A 20,734-nucleotide genomic window follows, 5' to 3' on the forward strand; every position below is an offset into this window, starting at 1 on the left:
GCACCCTCCAGTCCCCCAGACGGCGGACCCTCGCCCCGACCACCTCTTCTATTTCCAGTTCCCCTTTGGCCAATGCAGCAGCAACCCAGTACCCCCCTCTCCCCTCCCTCCCCCCCGTTAGATCCATATCTAGCTCTTTTGCTCCCCCCATAACACTCCGTAAGTCAGCTGACTCCTGCTGACCCTGGCCTCTCCCGCCTTCCCATCAACCCCCCCAGTGTGGGAATCCCCCCTCATCCCTAGCAGTCAGTGTGCTCTCCTCTCCAGTACCGCCCCCCCCCCCCCCCCCTCCGACCCCCACCTCCGTTCTTCCCTAGCGTGGGAAAAAGCCCGCGCTTTCCTGAGCCGGCCCCGCCCCCTCTGGCGCAGCTCCTTTTGCGGCCTTATCTCAATTCCCCCATCCCCGGGCCTCCCCTCCCTCCAACACCGATGCCCACACTCTCCCACAATCTCCCCATCAAATCCCTTTACCCATCTCCATCCAGCACCCAACCAAGGGAACATTCCCTACACGTAGTTAAAACCATATATACAGCAAACACAACCACAAACCCTCAATTTGAGTCCATCTTTTCAGTCTGTATAAAGCTCCAAGCTTCCTCAGGCGTTTCGAAATAGTGGTGTCGATCTTGGAATGTGACCCACAATCGTGCTGGCTGCAGCATACCGAACTTCACCCCCTTCCGATGGAGCACCGCCTTAGCCCAATTAAAGCCAGCTCTCTTCTTGGCCACCTCTGCACTCCAGTCCTGGTAGATTCGGATCTCCGTGTTCTCCCACCTGCTGCTCCTCTCTTTCTTGGCCCATCTCAAGACACACTCTCTGTCCATAAAGCGGTGAAACCTCACCACTACAGCCCTTGGCGGCTCGTTGGCCTTGGGTCTCCTTGCCAGGACCCGATGAGCCCCATCTAGCTCCAGGGGGCTCGGGAAGGCTCCCGCACCCATCAGCGAATTGAGCATCGTGCTCACATATGCCCCGACATCGGGCCCCTCCACTCCCTCAGGGAGACCCAGAATCCGAAGATTCTTCCTCCTCAACCTATTCTCCAGGTCCTCAAATCTTTTCGCCCACCTCTTGTGCAGCGCCTCGTGTGCCTCCACCTTCACTGCCAGGCCCAAGATCTCATCCTCGTTCTCCGAGGCTTTCTGCCGCACCTCCCGGATCGCCGCCCTCTGGGCCCTCTGGGTCTCTACTAGCTTCTCAATCGCCGCCTTCATTGGCACCAGCATTTCTGTCTTCAGCTCCTCAAAGCAGCGTTTAAGAAACTCTTGCTGCTCCTGCGACCACTACGCCCATGCTGCTTGGTCTCCACCCGCCGCCATCTTGCTTTTTCTCCCTCTCACTTTTCGCTGCTCCAAGATCCCTTTTTTCACCGCTCCACTCCGGGTCCAATCCATATACTGTCGGGGGGACCTTGCTGTCACCTTCCCACACTGGAAGCCGTCGAACAAGTGCCGTTGGGGCCCCTCTAGAGAGCCCAAAAGTCCGTTCTCGGCGGGAGCTGCCGAACGTGCGACCTATCCAGGCATGGCCACAACCAGAAGTCCAGATCGTACAATGTTTAGCCATCTTCCAGCATTGTTGGCCACTGTGGCGGGGGGCCGCTGCCCTGCATGAGGCCCAGTGAGAGCTAGAGCAGGGGCGTGACAGGGAGGTGGCGGAGCCTGCTGTTGAGGAGCGGGCTGCAGTGGGGCACGTGCAAGCCGCCCAGGCCGCAGGGCAACACGCCTGAGAGACGCAGAAGGAGCACCACGACGTGGGAGAGCCACAGCAAGAAGATACCGAGGAGGAGGAAGAAGAGGGTGTGCCACGCCACGGAGGCGTCCGATGAGGCCTCGTGTTTATCGGCGATGCATGTCCTTCGAGGACTTCCTGGACAGGGCGTGCAGGAGGAGACTCCAGATGAGCCTGGAGACCGTCGCCCACATCTGCCACCTTATGGCACACCTGGCACCACGTGGGACTGGGGGTGGACATGCCCTCCTGGTGGCTGTCAAGGTGACGGTCGCCCTCAACTTCTTCGCGACGGGGTTGTTCCAGTCACTGAGTGGGGACCTGTCTGGCATCTCGCAGCCATCGGTGCACAGGTGCATCCGGGCCGCCACTGATGCCCTGTACGACATTGTGGACCGATACATACGGTTCCCTGTGGACCGCGCCCACCAGGATGCCCGAGCAGCGGGGTTCGCCGCTGTTGCTCGGATACCCATGGTCCAGGGGGCGATCGATGGAGTGCACATCGCCATGCGGCCCACCTCGGATGAAAGGGCCATGTGCATGAACAGGAAGGGTACGTACTCAATAAACGTGCAGGTGGTCTGTGACCACAGGATGACGATCATGCACGTCTGCACCAGGTACCCTGGCAATGTGCATGAGTCCTTTATATTGGCCCAATCGTTCATCCCTGGCATGTTCGAAGGATACCCCCCCCCCCCCCCCCCGGCTGTGGGGCTGGTTGCTGGGACAGGGGTTACCCGTTGTGGTCGTGGCTGAAGACGCCTATATGGAGGCCACAGACTGCCGCTGAGCACCGCTACAATGATGCCCACAGTGCGACCAGGGATGTGGTCAAGAGGTGCTTTGGGGTGCTCAAGATGCGCTTCAGGTGCCTGGACCGCTCTGGAGGGGCCCTCCAGTACCCATCGGTGAGGGTCGGCTGTATCGTTGTGGTCTGCTGCGTCTTGCACAACATAGCCCAGCAGAGGGGTGATGTGCTGGAGGATGGGGAGGGGGAGCATCAGGGGTACTCCTCTCCAGATGAGGGGGATGGCGAGGGGGGGCCCGATGCACGTGACATGAGGGATGGACAGCAACGGGAGGCTGCCCAATGCCGTTGGCTGGGCCAACAAGCATGGGAGGTGCTGATAGCCGCATGTTTCGGCGACCATGGTGGGAGGCAAGATTGATGGGCATGGGCACAGACAGCAGAGGTCGGCACCTCCCACACCACCAACCACCCTCACCTCCCCCACCACCACCACCAGCATGCATACCAACCCTCCATGACACATTCACCTGCGGCACAATGGGATGGGGGTCACACGGTTGACGGTGTAAGCGGGTCTGTTACAAGGCATGGAGGATGATGATAGCCCGCTCTGCGATGGACAACGTTAAAAGCCGGCTGCTGCGGTTGTTTCGCGGGAATTCCCGCGATTGGGAAAGCTGTAATGGACGCCTCTGCGACCCTCCCGACTACCGCCCGCGACCCACCCGCAGGTTGCGACCCTCACTTTGAAAATGCCTGTCATAAGGGGCACGATCGAACAGCCATGTCATGCTCGACTTGGTGACACGACGAGGCCGGTAAATCTCACGAGAGGCCTTTCGTGAAATTTGCAACACTCGGAACGACAAGTCGCGAGACATCGCCATCTGGATCTTGTCCTCACTGGGCGGGATCCAGATTTACATAATTAAATGAGTTAGACTCACTTAAATTTGTCGCTGCCCGATGCTCCTGAGGCCCATGAACGAACGCCCCGCACCTGGGAGGTCTTGCTATGGCGCATTTAGCACTGGTCCACACAAACGTGGACCAGGAGTAACAGCACCTGGGGAGGTCTCCCAGGCCATCGGAGGCCCCAGAGTGGTTGGGCATTGGGCAGGGTGATAAGTACCCTGACACTCCCACTGGCACTGGGCACTGCAAGTCGGATACCGTGACAGTGCAACCCTGGCAGTACAGCCCTGGCTGTGCCAGGGTGCCTGGGTGGCACTGCCAGGGTGCCAGGTTGGCACTGCCAAGTGCCCAGGTGCCAGGGAGTTTCCTGCCCTTATGAGATGGTGTGAGTGGGGGTTTAAAGATCCCTTACAGATAAGTTGGGGCGTTGGGAGGGGGGTCCGAAGGCTGTTGTGGGAGTCCAAGAGCGGGTAGAGAGATCGGGGCATCATATAAAAATGGCTCAGCTCGTGCAGGAGCGAAGTAAGTGCGGCCTTGGTGGGGCATTCCTCGCCGTGGTTAAAAAACTGTCCCATTTAATAGCGGGGTCATTCTCGCCGCGGAAACACCGCAAAACGCGCCCAAAACTGGACTCTTTGGGCGATATTCTCCCCCCCTGCCCCCCGCCGGGTGGGGGAATTGTCAGGGCGCCGCGCGAATCGCGCCACGCCGCCCTGACCTCCGCACGCGATTCTCCCACCCCCCCTGAAACCAGCGCTGTGCTAATTGCGCCAGGCCGCTTGGAGAATCGGCGCAAACGGCGAGTGGCGATTCTCCGGCCCAAATGGGCCGAGCGGCCGCGTGTAAACGGCCTAGTCCCGCCGGCGCCGGCCACACCTGGACGCTGCCGGCCGGTACTCGTCGCGAAGGCTTGGGGAGGCGGCCTTTGGGGGAGGGGGGCCTCTGTTCCCGGGGGGGGTGGCCTCTGGAGTGGCCTGGTACGCGATCAGGACCAACCGTTCGGCGGGCCAGCCTCTCTGTCAGTGGGCCTCCTTTCTTCCGCCGGCGAGCCGGATCCATCCGCCATGTTTGTGAGGGGCGGCCTGGGGGAGGACGGCCACCGCGCGTGCGCTAGTTGGCGGGCCCAACTGCGCATGCGCGGGACCCAAGGCGCATGGGTCTTTTACGCGGCGCCGGGTCTCTGACACCGTGCCGAGGCCCTGTCCCCGTAAATCGCGAGACGCCTCTGCCAGCCCCACGGAGGGGGGAGAATAGGGGGCTGGGAACGGGTGCCGACGCCGGAGTAAAACACTCCGGTTTTTACTCCGGCGTCGGCACTTAGACTCCCGTTGGGAGAATCCCGCCCATAATTTCTCATTAAATCACGCCCAAGACATCTCTGTCAATGCTACTCTATAAGTAGCCATCATTCAAAGATGTGTAGGTGTTTACTTCCACCTTCCTCCTGTTGACCTGCCATGAGCCTTTCACTCATGTATAGCAAATTATAGGTGCAAACCATGTCACAGCACTCCATACAAAATGCAGTTGGCATATGCACTGACTACGCTCTGAGTTTTAATTTGTGAGTTCAATGCATTTGCTTCCCAGGCACCAGTGGAGGGGGCTATCAAGTATCAGGGACATTTGTTGCTAATGGACAATGCAGAGGAAGGGAAATGGAAGGGTGAGTTTCTTCCTAATTAGTTTAAGGAATGGGGGTGGGGGAGACTACAAATCTTTGAAATCTCTATCAAGCTCAATTGTGTCCCAACAGGTTGTTCGTGGACATAGTTTGGAAGGGGGAAAAGGTAAATTAAATAAAACCCAGGACGAACATATTAGACATCATGAAGATGGTTAAATGGCCAGATAGGTACATTTCTCCTTAACCAAATTAGCCAACATATTTAGGCTTTCTATCTATCCATGAATTTAAATTAACAGTGTACTGCAGTCAAGATACTTAGTTTCATAATTTATTCCCTCTAACACCCATCCAAAAAAGATTAAATGACCTGTTATTTCAAACCACCATCACACAACTCCTACCTGGCTAAGTGCAAACATGGGGAAATAATCGAATGACAAACAATTAGTAAATTTATTATTGCATGGTAAGCAATACTGATTGTGAATGTACCAAAGTGGGATTGTTAATACATTTACATAAAGGTAATAACTTGCCTGAAATAAAAGGTTTGAGAATTCAATGTTCAAGATTCTTCAAACTTTTGGATGAAGCAAATAACTGTTAAATTCTCACATGAAACAGCACACATATTTTCACCCTTCAACTTTTGCTAAGTATATGAAAGGAAGAGAATAGCTAAAGTAAATGTTGGTCGCGTAAAAGCGAAATTAGGAGAAATTATCATCGGGAATGAGGAAATGGCAGAGGCATTGAACAATTTTCTTGTGCCTGTCTTCAGAGTTCAAAGCACAAGCTGCATATCAGAAAGTATAACCGGTGGGGCTAAAAAGAGTGAGGAAATTAAGATAATTAATACCAGAAAAGAAAAGCTATTGGAGAAACTTAAGGGATGAAAATTCCATAAATCATTGGGCCCTGATGACCTACACCCACGGATTCTAAAAGAGAAAGCCGCAGAGATAGCGGAAGTGGTGGCTATGATTTTCCAAAATTCCTTTGATTCAGGAAAGGACCTATCAGATTGGAAGTTGACAATGTTACACCGCCTTTCAAGAAAGGAGGAAGAGAGAAATCCGGAAACATTTCAGTTCGCCTAATGGCACTGTTGCTTCTCAGCGCCAGGGACCTGGGATCGATTCCCAGCTTGGGTCACTGTCTGCGCGGAGTCTGCACATTCTCCCCATGTCTGCGTGGGTTGCCTCCGGGTTCTCCGGTTTCCTCCCACAGATGTGCGGGTTAGGTGGATTGGCCATGCTAAATTGCCCTTAGTGTCCAAAAAGGTTAGGTGGGGTTACAGGGATAGAGTGGAAATGTGGGCTTAAGTAGGGTGTTCTTTCCAAGGGTCGGTGCAGACTCGATGGGCCGAATGGCCTCCTTCTGCACTGTAAATTCTATGATCAGCCGCTGGAAAAATGCTGGAATCTATCTTTAATGGAGTCTTAACAATGAAACTTAGAAAAGCATAGTATGATTGGAACAAGCCAACATCGTTTTATAAAAATGTGCTTGAAAGATTTACTAGAGTTTTAGAGCAGAATATTTTGTGAAACGTGTAAAACTTGTAAACGTTGGTGTTCAGAGAGACTTGGGTGTGCTTATAATTGGAATGCAGAAAGTTAGCATGCAGGTGCAACAAGCAATTAGGAAGGCAATTGGCATGTTGGCCTTTACTATAAGGGGATTGGAGTATACGAATAAAGAAGTCTTGATACAATTACACAGGGCTTTGGTGAGATCACATCTGGAATACTATACACAGTCTTGGTCTCCATATTTAAGGAAGGATATACCTGCATTGGAGGTGATATAACAAAGGTTCGCTGGATTGGTTCCTGTGATGAAAGGGTTGTCCTATGATAAGAAGCTCAATAAATTGAGCTTATATTCTCAGGAGTTTAGAAGAATGAGAGGCGATCTCATTGAAACATACATGATTCTGAAGTGGCTTGGTAGGGTAGAGACACCAAGAGATTTCCTCTGGTCATTGAATCTAAAAGATAGGACAGTAAGGAGTCTTACAACACCAGGTTAAAGTCCAACAGGTTTGTTTCGAATAACTAGCTTTCGGAGCACTGCATCTTCCTCAGGTGAAGGAGCAGCGCACGGAAGCTAGTGATTCAAAACAAACCTGTTGGACTTTAACCTGTTGTAAGACTTCTTACTGTGCTCACCCCAGTCCAATGCCGGCATCTCCATATCATGGCTAAAAGATAGGAGCACAGTGTCAGGATAAGGGATTGATCATTTAGGGCTGAGATGAGGAGAAATAGCTTCACTCAAAGGGTTGCGAATCTTTACAATTCTCTATCCCAGAGGATTGTGGATGCTCCTTCATTGTATACATTTAAGGCTGGGATAAAAAGACTTTTGGTCTCTCAGGGAATCAAAAGACATGGGGAGCCGGTGGGAAAATGATTTTGAAGCCCAAGATCGGCCATGATTGTGTTGAAAGGTGGAGCATTTTTGATGGGTTTTATGGTCTACTCCTGCTCCTATTTCCTGTGTTCAATTCCTGTTAATGCCCAGACTGGGAAATTCTGCAAGTTGCACATGCTTAAAACACACACTTGTGATGAAAACTCTCTCAACTGTGTTGTAAGGAAAAAAAACAACCAGTCTAGAGAGGCAAAACGTTTGAAGTAAATATTTGATGATGGTATTAAAATATAATTTGACTGGTAATTTTAATCTGATTCTTGTGAAGTAAATTTTTTTTTGTTTGCGCAATATCTGACTTTTAAATATAAAACATTTCAGTTACTGAGAAAAAGGTAGATAAAACATTGCCACCTAGTGGTAGTGCCGGTAATATCCATGCAACTGTCAGCATTATAACATTGGAAATTGTTACAGGCCAAGTCAAGCATGCACATAATACAATATTTTCAATAAGAATAATATACAAATGTTCGTAGTATCACCAGATTCATGTTTATGTGGCTGTGCTCACACTTTGTGGAAATTACAATTGTTTCCTCAATGATGTTTATTTAGCTGTGTTGAATTTTATCTTGGCCTTTTGAAAAATCCAGAAACCAGAATGCTGCAGGTTGCTGTTTGAAAAGTGGGATGTGTGTTGAAGGAGCACTGCAGAAGAGGTTTCAGTAGCGTTGGGAAAGTGGTCTAGGGGTATGGGGAAAGTTTATGGGGTGGGGGGTGGTGGTGTTAGAATTTCTGGCAAGGATTTTCTTTTAGGTCTTGGAATATTAGTAAGAAATCTTACAACACCAGGTTAAAGTCCAACAGGTTTGTTTCAAACACTAGCTTTCGGAGCACTGCTCAGGTGAATGAAGAGGTAGATTCCAGCGAGAAAATCACTTTTTTTCCAAAATGAATGTTTGGCAAAAAATAGTTAATTTTGATGCAAGCCACTCTGAAACCAACCGACAAATTACTCAAAATGCTTAACTCGCCGAGAAAATAAACTGGAATCTACCTCTTCATTCACCTGAGGAAGGAGCAGTGCTCCGAAAGCTAGTGTTTGAAACAAACCTGTTGGACTTTAACCTGGTGTTGTAAGACTTCTTACTGTGCTCACCCCAGTCCAACGCCGACATCTGCACATCTTGGAATATTAGGAAGGGGTCGGAGGGGTGGGTCTCGGGCTCATAGTGTCAACTCTCGTGGAGGTAGATCTGGAAGGACACTGGAAAGTTAGTGTGTTACATAGGGGTGTAACACAAAGGCTTGACAGAGTAACAATGAAAAACACTTGTATAAATAACTAATTTGGTTTCATTAGCTTGGAAAAAGTTTATTTGTGCTTCACTTTTTGTGAATTGATTTTCCGACAGGATCAGACAGGATATTGCAGCTGAATTTTTCGGGAGGGCTTTGTGCATTCTATGCCACCGCTACTTACTTCATCCCTTCTAATTCACTCAAAACCAGTTCATGCAATTGTTCATAACTCAATGGAAATAAAAGTTCAGCATCTGTGGGTGGAAAGATGATGAGCCAAATATTAGTACATGGTACAAAATCAGAATAAATGACACATCTGAAATAGTTAAGTGAGCATTTAATTACCAGACTCGATCTCTGTCTCAACTTCAACCTCGTCATCTATTATTGGTGGAATGATTTTGATGGGTTTCATGAATCTGATCAGGTCTGTGCCAGCTGTCAGGATATTCACTGTTGGAATACTTGTTTCACTACTTGCGCGACTGAGTGGGGGAGTTTCCTTTTGCAATTCCGTTATCTGGAGTATCAGCATATGTTTGTGCAACAGGTCAATTGATCTTCTTTCGATTATGCCTGTAAAATAGCAAATGTGTGAGTTTTAAGACAGAGTCAAGCATCACAGCACCAGTTCATAAAAGGAACCTGCACACTAAATTTATTGAGATTATTGTATGGATATGATGCATTTGGGAGCAGAACCTGGAATAATTCCACTTTATTCCATGGAAGCACTCCAGGATTGTCAATTCAGTAGCAAAATACTGCAAATGCAAATTGATATAAAGATGAAAATACTGGAAATACCCAGCAGGTTGGGCAGCACCTGTGGAGAGAAACAGAATCAATATTTCAGGTCAATGAACCTTGAAGAGTTGTCGACATGAAATATTCGGCGGCTCCCGCCAGCGGGATCTTCCAGTCCCACCGATGGCGAACCTCTGTAGCAGTTTTCTCAGCAGCGGAGGAGTGGATTCAATGGGAAGCCCCATTGATGGCGGTGGGACCAAATTATCCTGTCGCCAGCCAATGGTGGGCCACCCCTGCTGCTGTGAAAATCCCGCCTGTTAACTCTTTATCTCTCCACAGACCTGACCTGCTTCATATTTCCACCACTGTCCAGTTTTCTTTTTGACAATTCAGTGTAGAATTGAAAAAGTTTTGTATTGGTGAAGGTGCTGACCAGCTGTTCTGCTGCTGACTGGCTTTCTGCTGTTCTGCCCGAATACCTCCATTTACCTAATCCAACAAGCCAAGCTTGTTCCTCTCCTATCCCCATTCCATTTCATCTTGTCCATGAGAATTACCTACTTTGACAAAACGTCTTTGAATTTTTTTTTCCATTTAAGGCATTTTCATATAGGCAAACAAAATCAGAACAACCAAACAACTCAATAAACAACCAAAACCCAATGCTCCCCTGAAACCAACTCCTCCTCACAACCCGCCTTCTCCATTTTAACCCCCTTAACCCCCCCCCCCCAAAAAATGTTGATCTCTGAAAGCTCCTTAAAGAAATCAATAAACGACTTCCACCTCCGGGTGAACCCATTCGCCAATCCTCTCAAGGTGAACTCAACCTTCTCCAACCTCAGGAATTCAGCCAGGTCGCTCACCTACACCCCCGCTTTCAGCATCCCGCCACCCGAGCAAGATGCGACTCTGGGCTATCAGGGGGACAAGGGCCAAAACGTCGGCCTCTCTCGCTCCCTGGACTCCTGGGTCTTCCGACACCCCAAATATCACCACCTCTGGACTCGGGACAACATCCACCCCATTGGGCGGCTTGGTGGTGCAGTGGTTAGCACTGCTACCTACGCCGCTGAGGATCCGGGTTTGAACCCGGCCCCAGGTCACTGCCCTTGTAAGGTTTGCGCATTCTCCCTGTATCTGCGTGTGTTTCATCCCCACAACCCAAAGATGTGCAGGGTAGGTGGATTGGCCACACTAAATTGCCCCTTAATTGGAAAAAAAATAATTGGGTACTCTAAATTTATTTAAAAAGACATCCACCCCCCAGAACCTCGGCCATGACATCCGAGAACCCCTGCCAGAACCCCCTTCGTCTTGGACATGCCCAAAACATGCCTCCCCGTACATCGCCCGCACCTATCCTACATCCCCTCAAAGAACCTACTAATCCTTGCCACCATATGAGCCCTATACCCCACTTTGGACTGGATGAGGTTTATCCTCGTGTATGGCGAGGACGCGTTCACCCTCCGCAAGGCCTCCGCCCACATCTCTGCCCCCACCTCCCCTCCCAGCTCCTCCGCTCACTTACGCTTAATGTCCCCCATCCGGGCTCCTTCCCATTCCATCAACTCCTTATAAACATCCAACACCTTCCCCTCCCCCATTTCATCCTCCGGCGGCACCTTATCCTGCAATCTCAAGGGCAGCAGCACAGGAATGCACGGCACCTCTCTCCTTACAAAATCCCGAACCTGTAGGTACCTAAAACCATTCCGCCTGGGCAACTCATACACTTCCTCCAGGTCCTCCAACTTCACACATTTTCCCCCTGTAAAAAGATTGCCAAAGCACTCAATCCTTGCCTACTGCCATCCCCAAGACCTCGCGTCCAGCCCTGCCGGTGCAAACCTATGGTTATTGCAGATCGGTGGCTACACCGAGGTACCCTCTAGCCCCAGATGCTTCCGCCATTGCCCCCACACCCTTAGGGCTGACACCACCACTGGGCTCACGGAGTACCTGTTATCGGCTGATATGCCAGTGCAGTACTGAGGGAGTGCTATATTGCCTTTTAGATGAGATGATAAATGAAGGCCCGGTCTTCGCTCTAAGTGGTCTTTACTAGGGCGGCATGGGAGCACAGTGGTTAGCAATGTTGTTTCGCGGCGGCAGGGACCCGGGTTCGATTCTCGGCTTGGACCACTGTCTGTGCGGAGTCTGCACGTTCTCCCCAAGTCTGCATGGGTTTCCTCCAGGTGCTCCGGTTTCTTCCCACAAGTCCCGAAAGACGTGCTGTTAGGTCATTTGGACATTCTGAATTCGCCCTCCTCGTACCCGAACAAGCGCCGTAATGTGACAACTCGGGGCTTTTCACAGTAACTTCATTGAAGTGTTAATTTAAGCCTACTTGTGACATTAAAGATTATTATTATCTTTTGATTAAACCCTGATGTTCTTTTGTCGCCTCTGAATTCAACATTTCTGATGTTCACTTGGCTGGCCAACTATCATCCACCCTCTGTAAACTTCAGTTCACCCAAAGTCTGCTACTTATTTTGCACCAAAGACCCTCTCACCCATCAGTCCTGCTCTTGATGATCTGCACTGATTTCCCTGTCACTCAGAACCTGCTAATTAAAATTTGACGTACACTTTTGAATCCCTCATATTCTACCTCTTTCCGTGTAACCTCCTTTAGTCCTACAACGTTAAACCCTCCATTTGCCCACCAGTGGTGGCTGTGCTCTTAACCAGCTAGGCACCAGACTCTGGAATTGTCTCCCTAAAGCTCTCCCTATCTTCTTAAAACCTACAGCTTTCATCAAGCTTTTGGTCACTGTCACTAATATCTCTTTCTTTGACTCAACATCCATTTCTTACATGATTACACATAGGGGTTTTTCACAGTAACTTCAATGAAGCCTACTTGTGACAATAAGCGATTATTATTATTTGTGAAATGGCTTTGGATATTACTATGATGAAGGTACTAAGTCAACATTATTTTTTGCTTTCATCTTTCTGCAGAAATGTGATAAAATTAGGCCCTTTCTGGTCTTTCGGGGTGAATGTAAAAGATCCAATGGCACTTTTCTGATGTCCAGGGAATTCATCTCGTGTCATGCCCAATATTTATCCTTCAACCAACGCCTCTGGGACAGATTACTGGTCATTCATTTCATTAACCTTTAAATCATCCTGCTGTATGAAAATATTGGCTAAAATTTAAAAAAAGAGACCGCATTTCAAAAGTAATCCATTGGCTGGAGGCACTTTAGGATATATTGAGAATATGGAAATTTCTATTTCAATACAGCTCTTCTGTTTTCTTTTCCAACTGATTATATAAGGTAGTAATCATCATTTCTAATTCAATTGCTAAGTTTACGTTTTTGTGTTTCCCAAAGTGAAAGAGGGTTTGCCTGTTTCTTAGCAACTTCAATATTCATTTATTTATAATTGCAAAGCAACAAGAGAAAGACTATCGTATAGGAGAAAGACAAAACGCGTTTACAGGAACAATGTAAAATAAAGTACACAGAAAAAAGTTATAGATCCTGTCACAATTTTACATGTTTATGGTTTTCACCACTTTGGCATTTATAGAGCTGCTATCTAGATACTGCAGGGCTAATTTTCCAACACAGCAATCCCAGCAGGTTAGAAAAACGTCAGGCGTGTCAGTAATGACTTTCTCATCATATGCTTGAATATCTGATGCGTGCTCCTGGTGCGTGGTTCTCCCCACTGAGAGGAAACAAAAGTTGAAAAATTCACTCTTCAGCATAGATAAAATATACTTGCAGGCCTGCAGTAAAACCCAGCTTTTCCTGGTACAACTGATAAGGTTATAGCTAAGTAGCACCATCCCCAGGATTTTAATGGTATTGTAGCTCATTGATAAATGCTCATTTCTGGGGTCAATTCCCCCATTTTGTGTTCAGGGAATGACCCCTCACACCGGCAGGTGAACAATGCAGAAAGACATTTGAGCAAGTGAATACTGCAAAACTGATTTTATGACAGAAATGTTCGATAATTATTTTTCAGGCCAAACTGCAACAGCGCAAAGCCATACTGTAGCTTGAAAATTATTTAAATGAATGCTAAAAGTCTCATCACTTGTTGGTCCAGTCTTTGTGGTCCATTTTCTGCTGTTTGAAACATGTACTTCTGGGGTTTCTCATCACGTCGCCTGATGAAGCAGCAGCGCCCCGAAAGCTTGCGATTTCAAATAAACCTGTTGGACTTTAACTTGGTGTTTTGAGACTTCTTACAGTGTTAAAGTGGTAACTGTCTCAAGTTTAAGATCCTAGATTTTGCTTTAGTTCTGCTTTTTTTAAACACAGAAGTCCTTTTACACAGGATTCCAGCATTACTACTGTCCCCAGATGCCAACCTCAGCTCCAGTCATACGCTGAGCATAAGCATTTCTGTGTGCTGACGAACAAGTGTATTAGACTTCAGAGGGGAAGAGCAGTTCAAGCAGAGCGAAGAATGGCAAGTGTCTGGTACCAACTCCACATTTGGCACAAGTATATTTACCAACCCAAGCTGAATGCTTAGCTTTTGCTTTCTGTTTTATGAGGGCAGCTCTGACTAAGTTATGCACATGTCTAAAGACTGGCCTGGAAACAAGATCCAGCACAGTAACATCTCTGCCTCTTGTGATGCAAGTTACCACGATATTTATACAATTGAACTTTTTTAAGTTGCCACTCGTGTCATTTGCCACATTGGTCAGACTTCAGTTCACCAATGCCTTCTTTCTCGGAGGAATGTTTTTGGCACGAGAGAGCAAGGCATTTTGCCAGGTAGCAGGCTTCCCAAAGTGTAGTGCTTTACTGATGACTGGCGTTTACAGATTGAAGTCTCGAAGAATAACATCCCATTTAAGCCTCTCTCTGTCCTGTTTCTTTGGAGATGTTTCTATGATGGTGCTTGCATGATGTGTGCTCATATGGGGGCCAGTTTCCTGTTCATTTTTGTTGCCAGTTCGCAATCATTCAATATGAAGAGAAAGAAAACATTTGTTAACAATCAGGGTATGTGGCAAGTGGCTGTTCACACAATAACAGGGCCAGGACAGTGCCATGCTGCTGTTGGGCAGATGCACCTGCATAAAATTCACCGAGTGAAGATAGAGGATTAACAAGAAGAAAGTTAAAAAATACACTTAACTTCTTAAGCTGCCACAAAGTCACCACGTTCTCCCGTGCACTCTTTCTATGCCCTTCGTCCCAATAATTTGGAGAGCTTGTTCCTCATGGCCAGTCAGGCAGCACAGTTTATTATAAGTCTGCCATGGGTGGAGGTTCTTTCTCAATGGTTGTGGACAGGCTTCTCCTTCAAAAAACAAACAATGGTGACCATGTGAGGCGGGCGCGGGATAGCAGCTTTTCCATCGGCTCTGGCTCCATTCGTTTTAGAATCCGTCATTTATCCTGATTGTCCGGCACAGGTTTGCCTAATCCTTGAATTATGTCCCTGGAAGACTTCTGGATTAGTATTGGTGAGAATATGCCAAAGAATGTGAAGAAATCCAGCGATAAAGGGGCGTAGTCGGATTCAACGGGGGTGGAGCCACCTTTTCAACATGACGACTTGTTCCTTGAGCAATGGGATACTCTCAGAGACACTGGAAATTCTGACTGGCAACATTTTCTGAGTTACTGATGAGAGACTCGGCGTGCTGACACAAAACCTAAGTGCTCATGTGCTGAGTTGCAGAATACCAATAAAAGGCTTGATGAAACGGAGGAAAGAGTCCTGAACATCAAAAGAGGTGTTTCTTAGCCGGGGTGGGGAAGGCGGAGTATTTGGCGATTGTGATCTGGGACCATGCTCCACATTGGGTGGATGTGGTCCTGGAGAAGGGGTCAGTCCAGAGGCCGGCATGGAGGTTGGAAGTGGGACTGTTGGTGGACCCAAATGTTTGTACTAAAATGGGAAAGATGATCGAAGATTATGTGGGGTTTAATCGTAATGGGGAGGTATCATCGTAAGTGGTATAGAAAGCCTTGAAGGTGGTAGCGAGGGGTGAGGTTATTTTGTTTAAGGCGCAGGTGGATACGGAGGTGATGGAGGAACAGAAAAGGTTGATAGAGGAGAATTTGGAAGTTGATGGAGGTATGCGGAGGACCCGGATCTGGGTCTTCTGGTGAGGACAAAGGAGTTACAGGCGAGTTTGATCTTTTGTCTATGGGGAAGGCAGTTCGGCAGCTGAGAAGGGCGAGATGGAAGGCTTATGAGTATGGGGAGAAGGTCGGCCGCATGTTGGCGGGCTAGCTCCGCAGACAAGCAGCGGCTAGGGAGATAGTTCAGGCCAGGGATGGGACAGGTGAACTGGTGGTGGCGCCGGAGCAAGTGAACAAGGCTTTTGAAAAGTTTTGTAGAGACCTGTACAGGTCAGAGTCGCCGGAAGATGTATCAGGCATGAGGGAGTTTTTGGGACGGTTGGAGTGGCCAGAGGTAGGAGAGGAGGGGAGGGCGGGATTGGAGGAGCCAGTGGGGGTGGATGAAGTACAGGTAGTGATAGGAAAGATGCAGATAGATAAGGCACCAGGGCCGGATGATTTTCCCGTGAAAAGTTTAAGGATACGTTGGTGCCACTGTTGGTAGAAATGTGTGGGTTTGGGGGGCCTTGCTGGAAACGATGGGCCAGGCATCCATTTCATTGTTGCTTAAAAAGGATAAGGATCCGGTGGAGCGTGGGTCATATAGGCCCATATCTCTGTTAATTTGTGGATGGCAAGATACTGACAAAGGTATTGGCATTGAGGTTGCAAGAGTGCCTTCCAAAGATGATTGGGGAGGATCAGACGAGGTTCGTTAAGGGTAGGCAGTTATCGTCGAATGTGCAGCGACTGCTGAATGTGGTGCTTTCTCCAGCAGAAGGAAAGTTCGAGGTGGTGGTGCCGTTGGATGCAGAGAAGATGTTTGATAAGGTAGAGTGGAGCTTTCTGTTTGCAGTGTTGGAAATGTTTGGGGTTGGGCCTAAGTTTGTGGCATAGGTGAAATTGTTGTATAAGGATCCATTGGCATGTCTTCCTGAATGATATGAGTTCAGGGTACTTTCCGCTGCATCGGGGAATGAGGCAGGGATGCCCCATGTCCCTCTACTGTTTGTGCTGAGGTGCTCGGATTTATGGAAGGGGATAATGAAGGGGGGGGGGGGGGGGGGATGTGGAGCATCGGGTGTGTTTGTACTGGGATGACCTGCTGTTATATATTTCAGACCCAAGCTCTTCGGTGGGGGACATAATGGGTCTGCTTAAGAGATTTGGAGTGATTTCACGTCATAAGTTGAATTTGGGGAAAAACAAGAATTTTGTGGTGTTTTCTCCATAGGTGGGGGTTGGAGTGGGGTATTGTCGTTTTGGGTGGCAACAACCCATTTTATGTATTTGAAGGGGCAGGTGGCTCGGGGTTGGAGCACGGCTTTGTAAGCTGAACTTTACGAATCTGGTTGGGAGGGTGAAGGCGGATTTATTGAGGTGGGGCAGTCTTCCTCTGTCGCTGGTCGATTGGTTGCAGGCAGCTAAGAGGAACATTTTGTCGCGGTTTTTATTCTTATTTCAGTGTCTGCTGGTCTTTATGCTGAAGTCGATTTTTAAGGGGTGGACAGGTTGGTTTTGGCGTTTGTTTGGGCAGGGAAGGTGGCCAGGATAAGGAAGGCGGCACTTCAGAGGGCCCGGCAGTTGAGGGGGATTGGGCCTTCTGAACTTGTTGTATTATTGCCTGGCGGCGAACGTGGAGAACCATTGTCATGGAGAGGGTTAGGAACAGACAGTATCATAGAATTTACAGTGCAGAAGGAGGCCATTCGACCCATCGAGTCTGCACCGGCTCTTGGAAAGAGCACCCTACCCAAGGTCAACACCTCCACCCTATCCCCATAACCCAGTAACCCCACCCAACACTAAGGGCAATTTTGGACACTAAGGGCAATTTATCATGGCCAATCCACCTAACCTACACATCTTTGGACTGTGGGAGGAAACCGGAGCACCCGGAGGAAACCCACGCACACACGGGGAGGATGTGCAGACTCCGCACAGACAGTGACCCAAGCCGGAGTCGAACCTGGGACCCTGGAGCTGTGAAGCAATTGTGCTATCCACAATGCTACCGTGCTGCCCTAAGTATGGGAAGGTATTTAATTGGGGGAGGGGAAATTATACTGCTTTTAGACAGGAGCTGAGGATCATAAAGTGGGAACAGTTGTTCTTGGGGAAATGCACAACAGGATTGTGGGGGTTGTTTAAGGAGCACCTGCTGCGAGTGCTGGATTGTTTTGTCCCACTGAGACGAGAAAGGAATGATAAGGTGAAGGAGCCATGGGTGACAAGAGAAGTGGAACTTCTACTCAAGAGGAAGAAGGAAGCTTACGTAAGATTGAGGAAGCAAGGATCTGGCACAGCTCTGGAGGGTTACAAGGTAGCCAGGAAGGAACTCAAAAATGGACTTAGGAGAGCTAGAAGGGGCATGAAAAAGCTCTGGCGGGAAGGATTAGAGAAAACCCCAAGGCGTTCTACACTTATGTGAGAAATAAAAGGATGATCAGAGTGAGAGTAGGGCCGATCACGGATAGTGGAAGGAACTTGTGCCGAGAGTCTGAGGAGATGGGGAGGCCCTAAATGAATATTTTGCTTCAGTATTCACAAGAGAGAGGGACCTTGTTGTTCGGGAGAACAGTGTGAACCAGGTTAATAGACTCGAACAGGTTGATGTTAAGAAGGAGGATGTGTTGGGAATTTTGAAAAGCACCAGGATAGGTAAGTCCCCTGGGCCTGACGGGATATACCCAAGGCTACTACAGGAAGTGAGGGAAGAGATTGCTGTGCCGTTGGCGATGATATTTGCGTCCTCAGTCTCCACTGGAGTAGTACTGAATGATTGGAGGGAGGCGAATATTGTTCCCCTGTTCAAGAAAGGGAATAGGGAAATCCCTGGGAATGACAGACCAGTCAGTCTTACGTCTGTGGGGAGAAAAATACTGGAAAGGATTCCGAGAGATAGGATTTATGATTATTTAGAAAAACATAGTTTGATTAAAGATAGTCAGCATGGCTTTGTGAGGGGCAGGTCATGCTTCACAAACCTCACTGAATTCTGAGGATGTGGAGAGATACATTGATGAAGGTCGGGCAGTGGATGTGGTGGATATGGATTTCAGTAAGGCGTTTGATAAGGTTCACCATGGTAGGCACATTCAGAAAGTTAGGGGGCATGGGATACAGGGAAATTTGGCTGTCAGGATAGAGAATTGGCTGGCCGAAAGAAGACAGCGAGTGGTAGTGGATGGAAAGTATTCCGCCTGGAGGTTGGTGATCAGTGGTGTCCTGCAGGGATCTGTTCTGGGACCTCTGCTCTTTGTGTTTTTTATAAATGACTTGGATGAGGAAGTGGAAGGGTGGGTTAATATGTTTGCCGATGACACAGAGGTTGGTGGAATTGTAGATAGTGTTGAGGGCTGTTGCAGGTTACAACAGGACATCGACGGGATGCAGAGCTGGGCTGAGAAGTGGCAGATGGAGTTCAACCTAGATAAATGTGAAGTGATTCATTTTGGAAAGTCGAATTTGAATGCTGAATACAGGGTTAAAGGCAGGATTCTTGGAAGTGTGGAGAAACAGAGGGACCTTGGGGTCCATGTACATAGATCCCTCAAAGTTGTCACACAGGTTGATGGGGTTGTTAAGAAGGCGTATGGTGTGTTGGCTTTCATTAACAGGGGGATTGAGTTAAAGAGCCGTGAGGTTTTGCTGCAGCTTTATAAAACCCTGGTTCGCCTACTCTTGGAATATCGTGTCCAGTTCTGGTCTCCTCATTATAGGAAGGATGGGGATGCTTTGGAGAGGGTACAGAGGAGATTTACCAGGATGCTGCCTGGACTGGAGGGCATGTCTTATGAAGAAAGGTTGAGGGAGCTAGGGCTTTTCTCTCAGGAGTGAAGAAGGAAGATAGGTCACTTGATAGAGGTGTACATGGTGATGAGAGGCATGGATAGAGCCGATAGCCAGAGACTTTTCCCAGGGCGGAAATGGCTGTCACGAGAGGACATGATTTTAAGGTGATTGGAGGAAGGTATAGGGGGGAGGTCAGGGGTAGGTTCTTTACACAGAGAGTGGTGGGTGCATGGAATTCACTGCCAGCAGAGATGGTGGAGTCAGAGTCATTAGGGACATTTAAGCAACTCTTGGACAGGCACATGGACAGCAGTTAATTGAAGGGGTGTAGGTTACGTTGATCTTAGATTAGGATAAATGGTCGGCACATATCGTGGGCCGAAAGGCCTGTACTGTGCTGTACTATTCTATGTTCTATAAACAACAGGGAGTGATGTTCAGGATAACAGGCGAGCTGCAGGTGGCATGAAGAAAGTAAAAGCAAAGGATCAACACTCTTCAGAGTCTCTCAAGGATTCTTACGATCTAAGTACGAGACAATTCCTTCCACCATGTCTCTCCGTCGCCAAGTGGTCCACAGCCTAGGCCAAAGCTGGGGAGGGGTGGGGTGAGGGGGTGGAGATTCGACCGGTATGGCTACCCCTCACAATGAGCATCAGGATGGGACAATACAAGATCAGCAATACCAAAACCAGCGCAATTCATCTCTGGCGGGAGAATATAGGGCGCGATTCTCCAGAAAGATTTCTAAGTGTGGAAGAGAGTAGGAAGCTGCGAGTTTTCTAGCGCTCGGTCTGGCGAGGCTGGCAACGCAATACTTAATGAGGCCCTACGGGCTTCATACCGCAAATGAAGGCTCGCCAGCCGATTCACCCGGGTCAGCGCTCGCCAGCCACCCCCGCTAATAAGGTCGAGCAGTACATAAACAGTACTTACACAGCCAACTCCACTTAGCTCACAGCCATGGCGCCAAGACATGGGGAGGCTCCTAGATGCAGTCGAGGCCAGGAGGGATGACCTGTTCCCCTGACGGTCCACCACAGGGCAGCAAGTGCCACCTGGGATGGTCAGCTCGGGAAGCATGGCCAGGTGAGTTGTGGCCTCCAGTGCCACAACAAGGTCAATGACCTACACCAGGCAGCACCGGGGTTGACGCCAACTCCCTCCCCCCAAGACCTCTCCGCCCCCATGTGAGCATCCCCCCAACCCTCCATGTGGCCCCCCAACCTTCCCTTCACCTCCCCCTCTCCCATCAACCTCCCCAACCCTTCCTTCACCACCCACCCCACCACTGTGAACCATGCGTAGACCACTGATGCCCCCTCTGTGCCTAAGCAGGAGAAGCTCTCCCACAATTGCTGGGAGAGGGCCCAGATTGGCGGAGGGATGCCGGACATAATA

At 49.0% G+C, this 20,734-nt stretch overlaps 1 protein-coding gene across 4 annotated transcripts in view; it reads right to left on the reverse strand.

The window, feature by feature from the left end:
- Positions 1-8,770: 8,770 nt before the first annotated feature.
- LOC140407621 (coiled-coil domain-containing protein 63-like) overlaps positions 8,771-20,734 on the reverse strand; it is a 177,658-nt gene continuing 165,694 nt past the window's right edge. For all 4 annotated transcript variants that reach the window (XM_072495044.1, XM_072495039.1, XM_072494993.1 and 1 more), the window contains exons 10-11: positions 9,072-9,302; positions 8,771-8,977 (exon numbers count right to left, since the gene is read on the reverse strand). In XM_072495044.1, coding sequence (XP_072351145.1) covers positions 8,901-8,977; positions 9,072-9,302 — 308 coding nt within the window. In that variant the 3' untranslated portion in view covers positions 8,771-8,900. The remainder of the gene's footprint in view (positions 8,978-9,071; positions 9,303-20,734) is intronic.

The sequence above is a fragment of the Scyliorhinus torazame genome, chromosome 1, assembly GCF_047496885.1.
Source record: "Scyliorhinus torazame isolate Kashiwa2021f chromosome 1, sScyTor2.1, whole genome shotgun sequence".
Taxonomy (NCBI): Eukaryota; Metazoa; Chordata; class Chondrichthyes; order Carcharhiniformes; family Scyliorhinidae; genus Scyliorhinus; species Scyliorhinus torazame.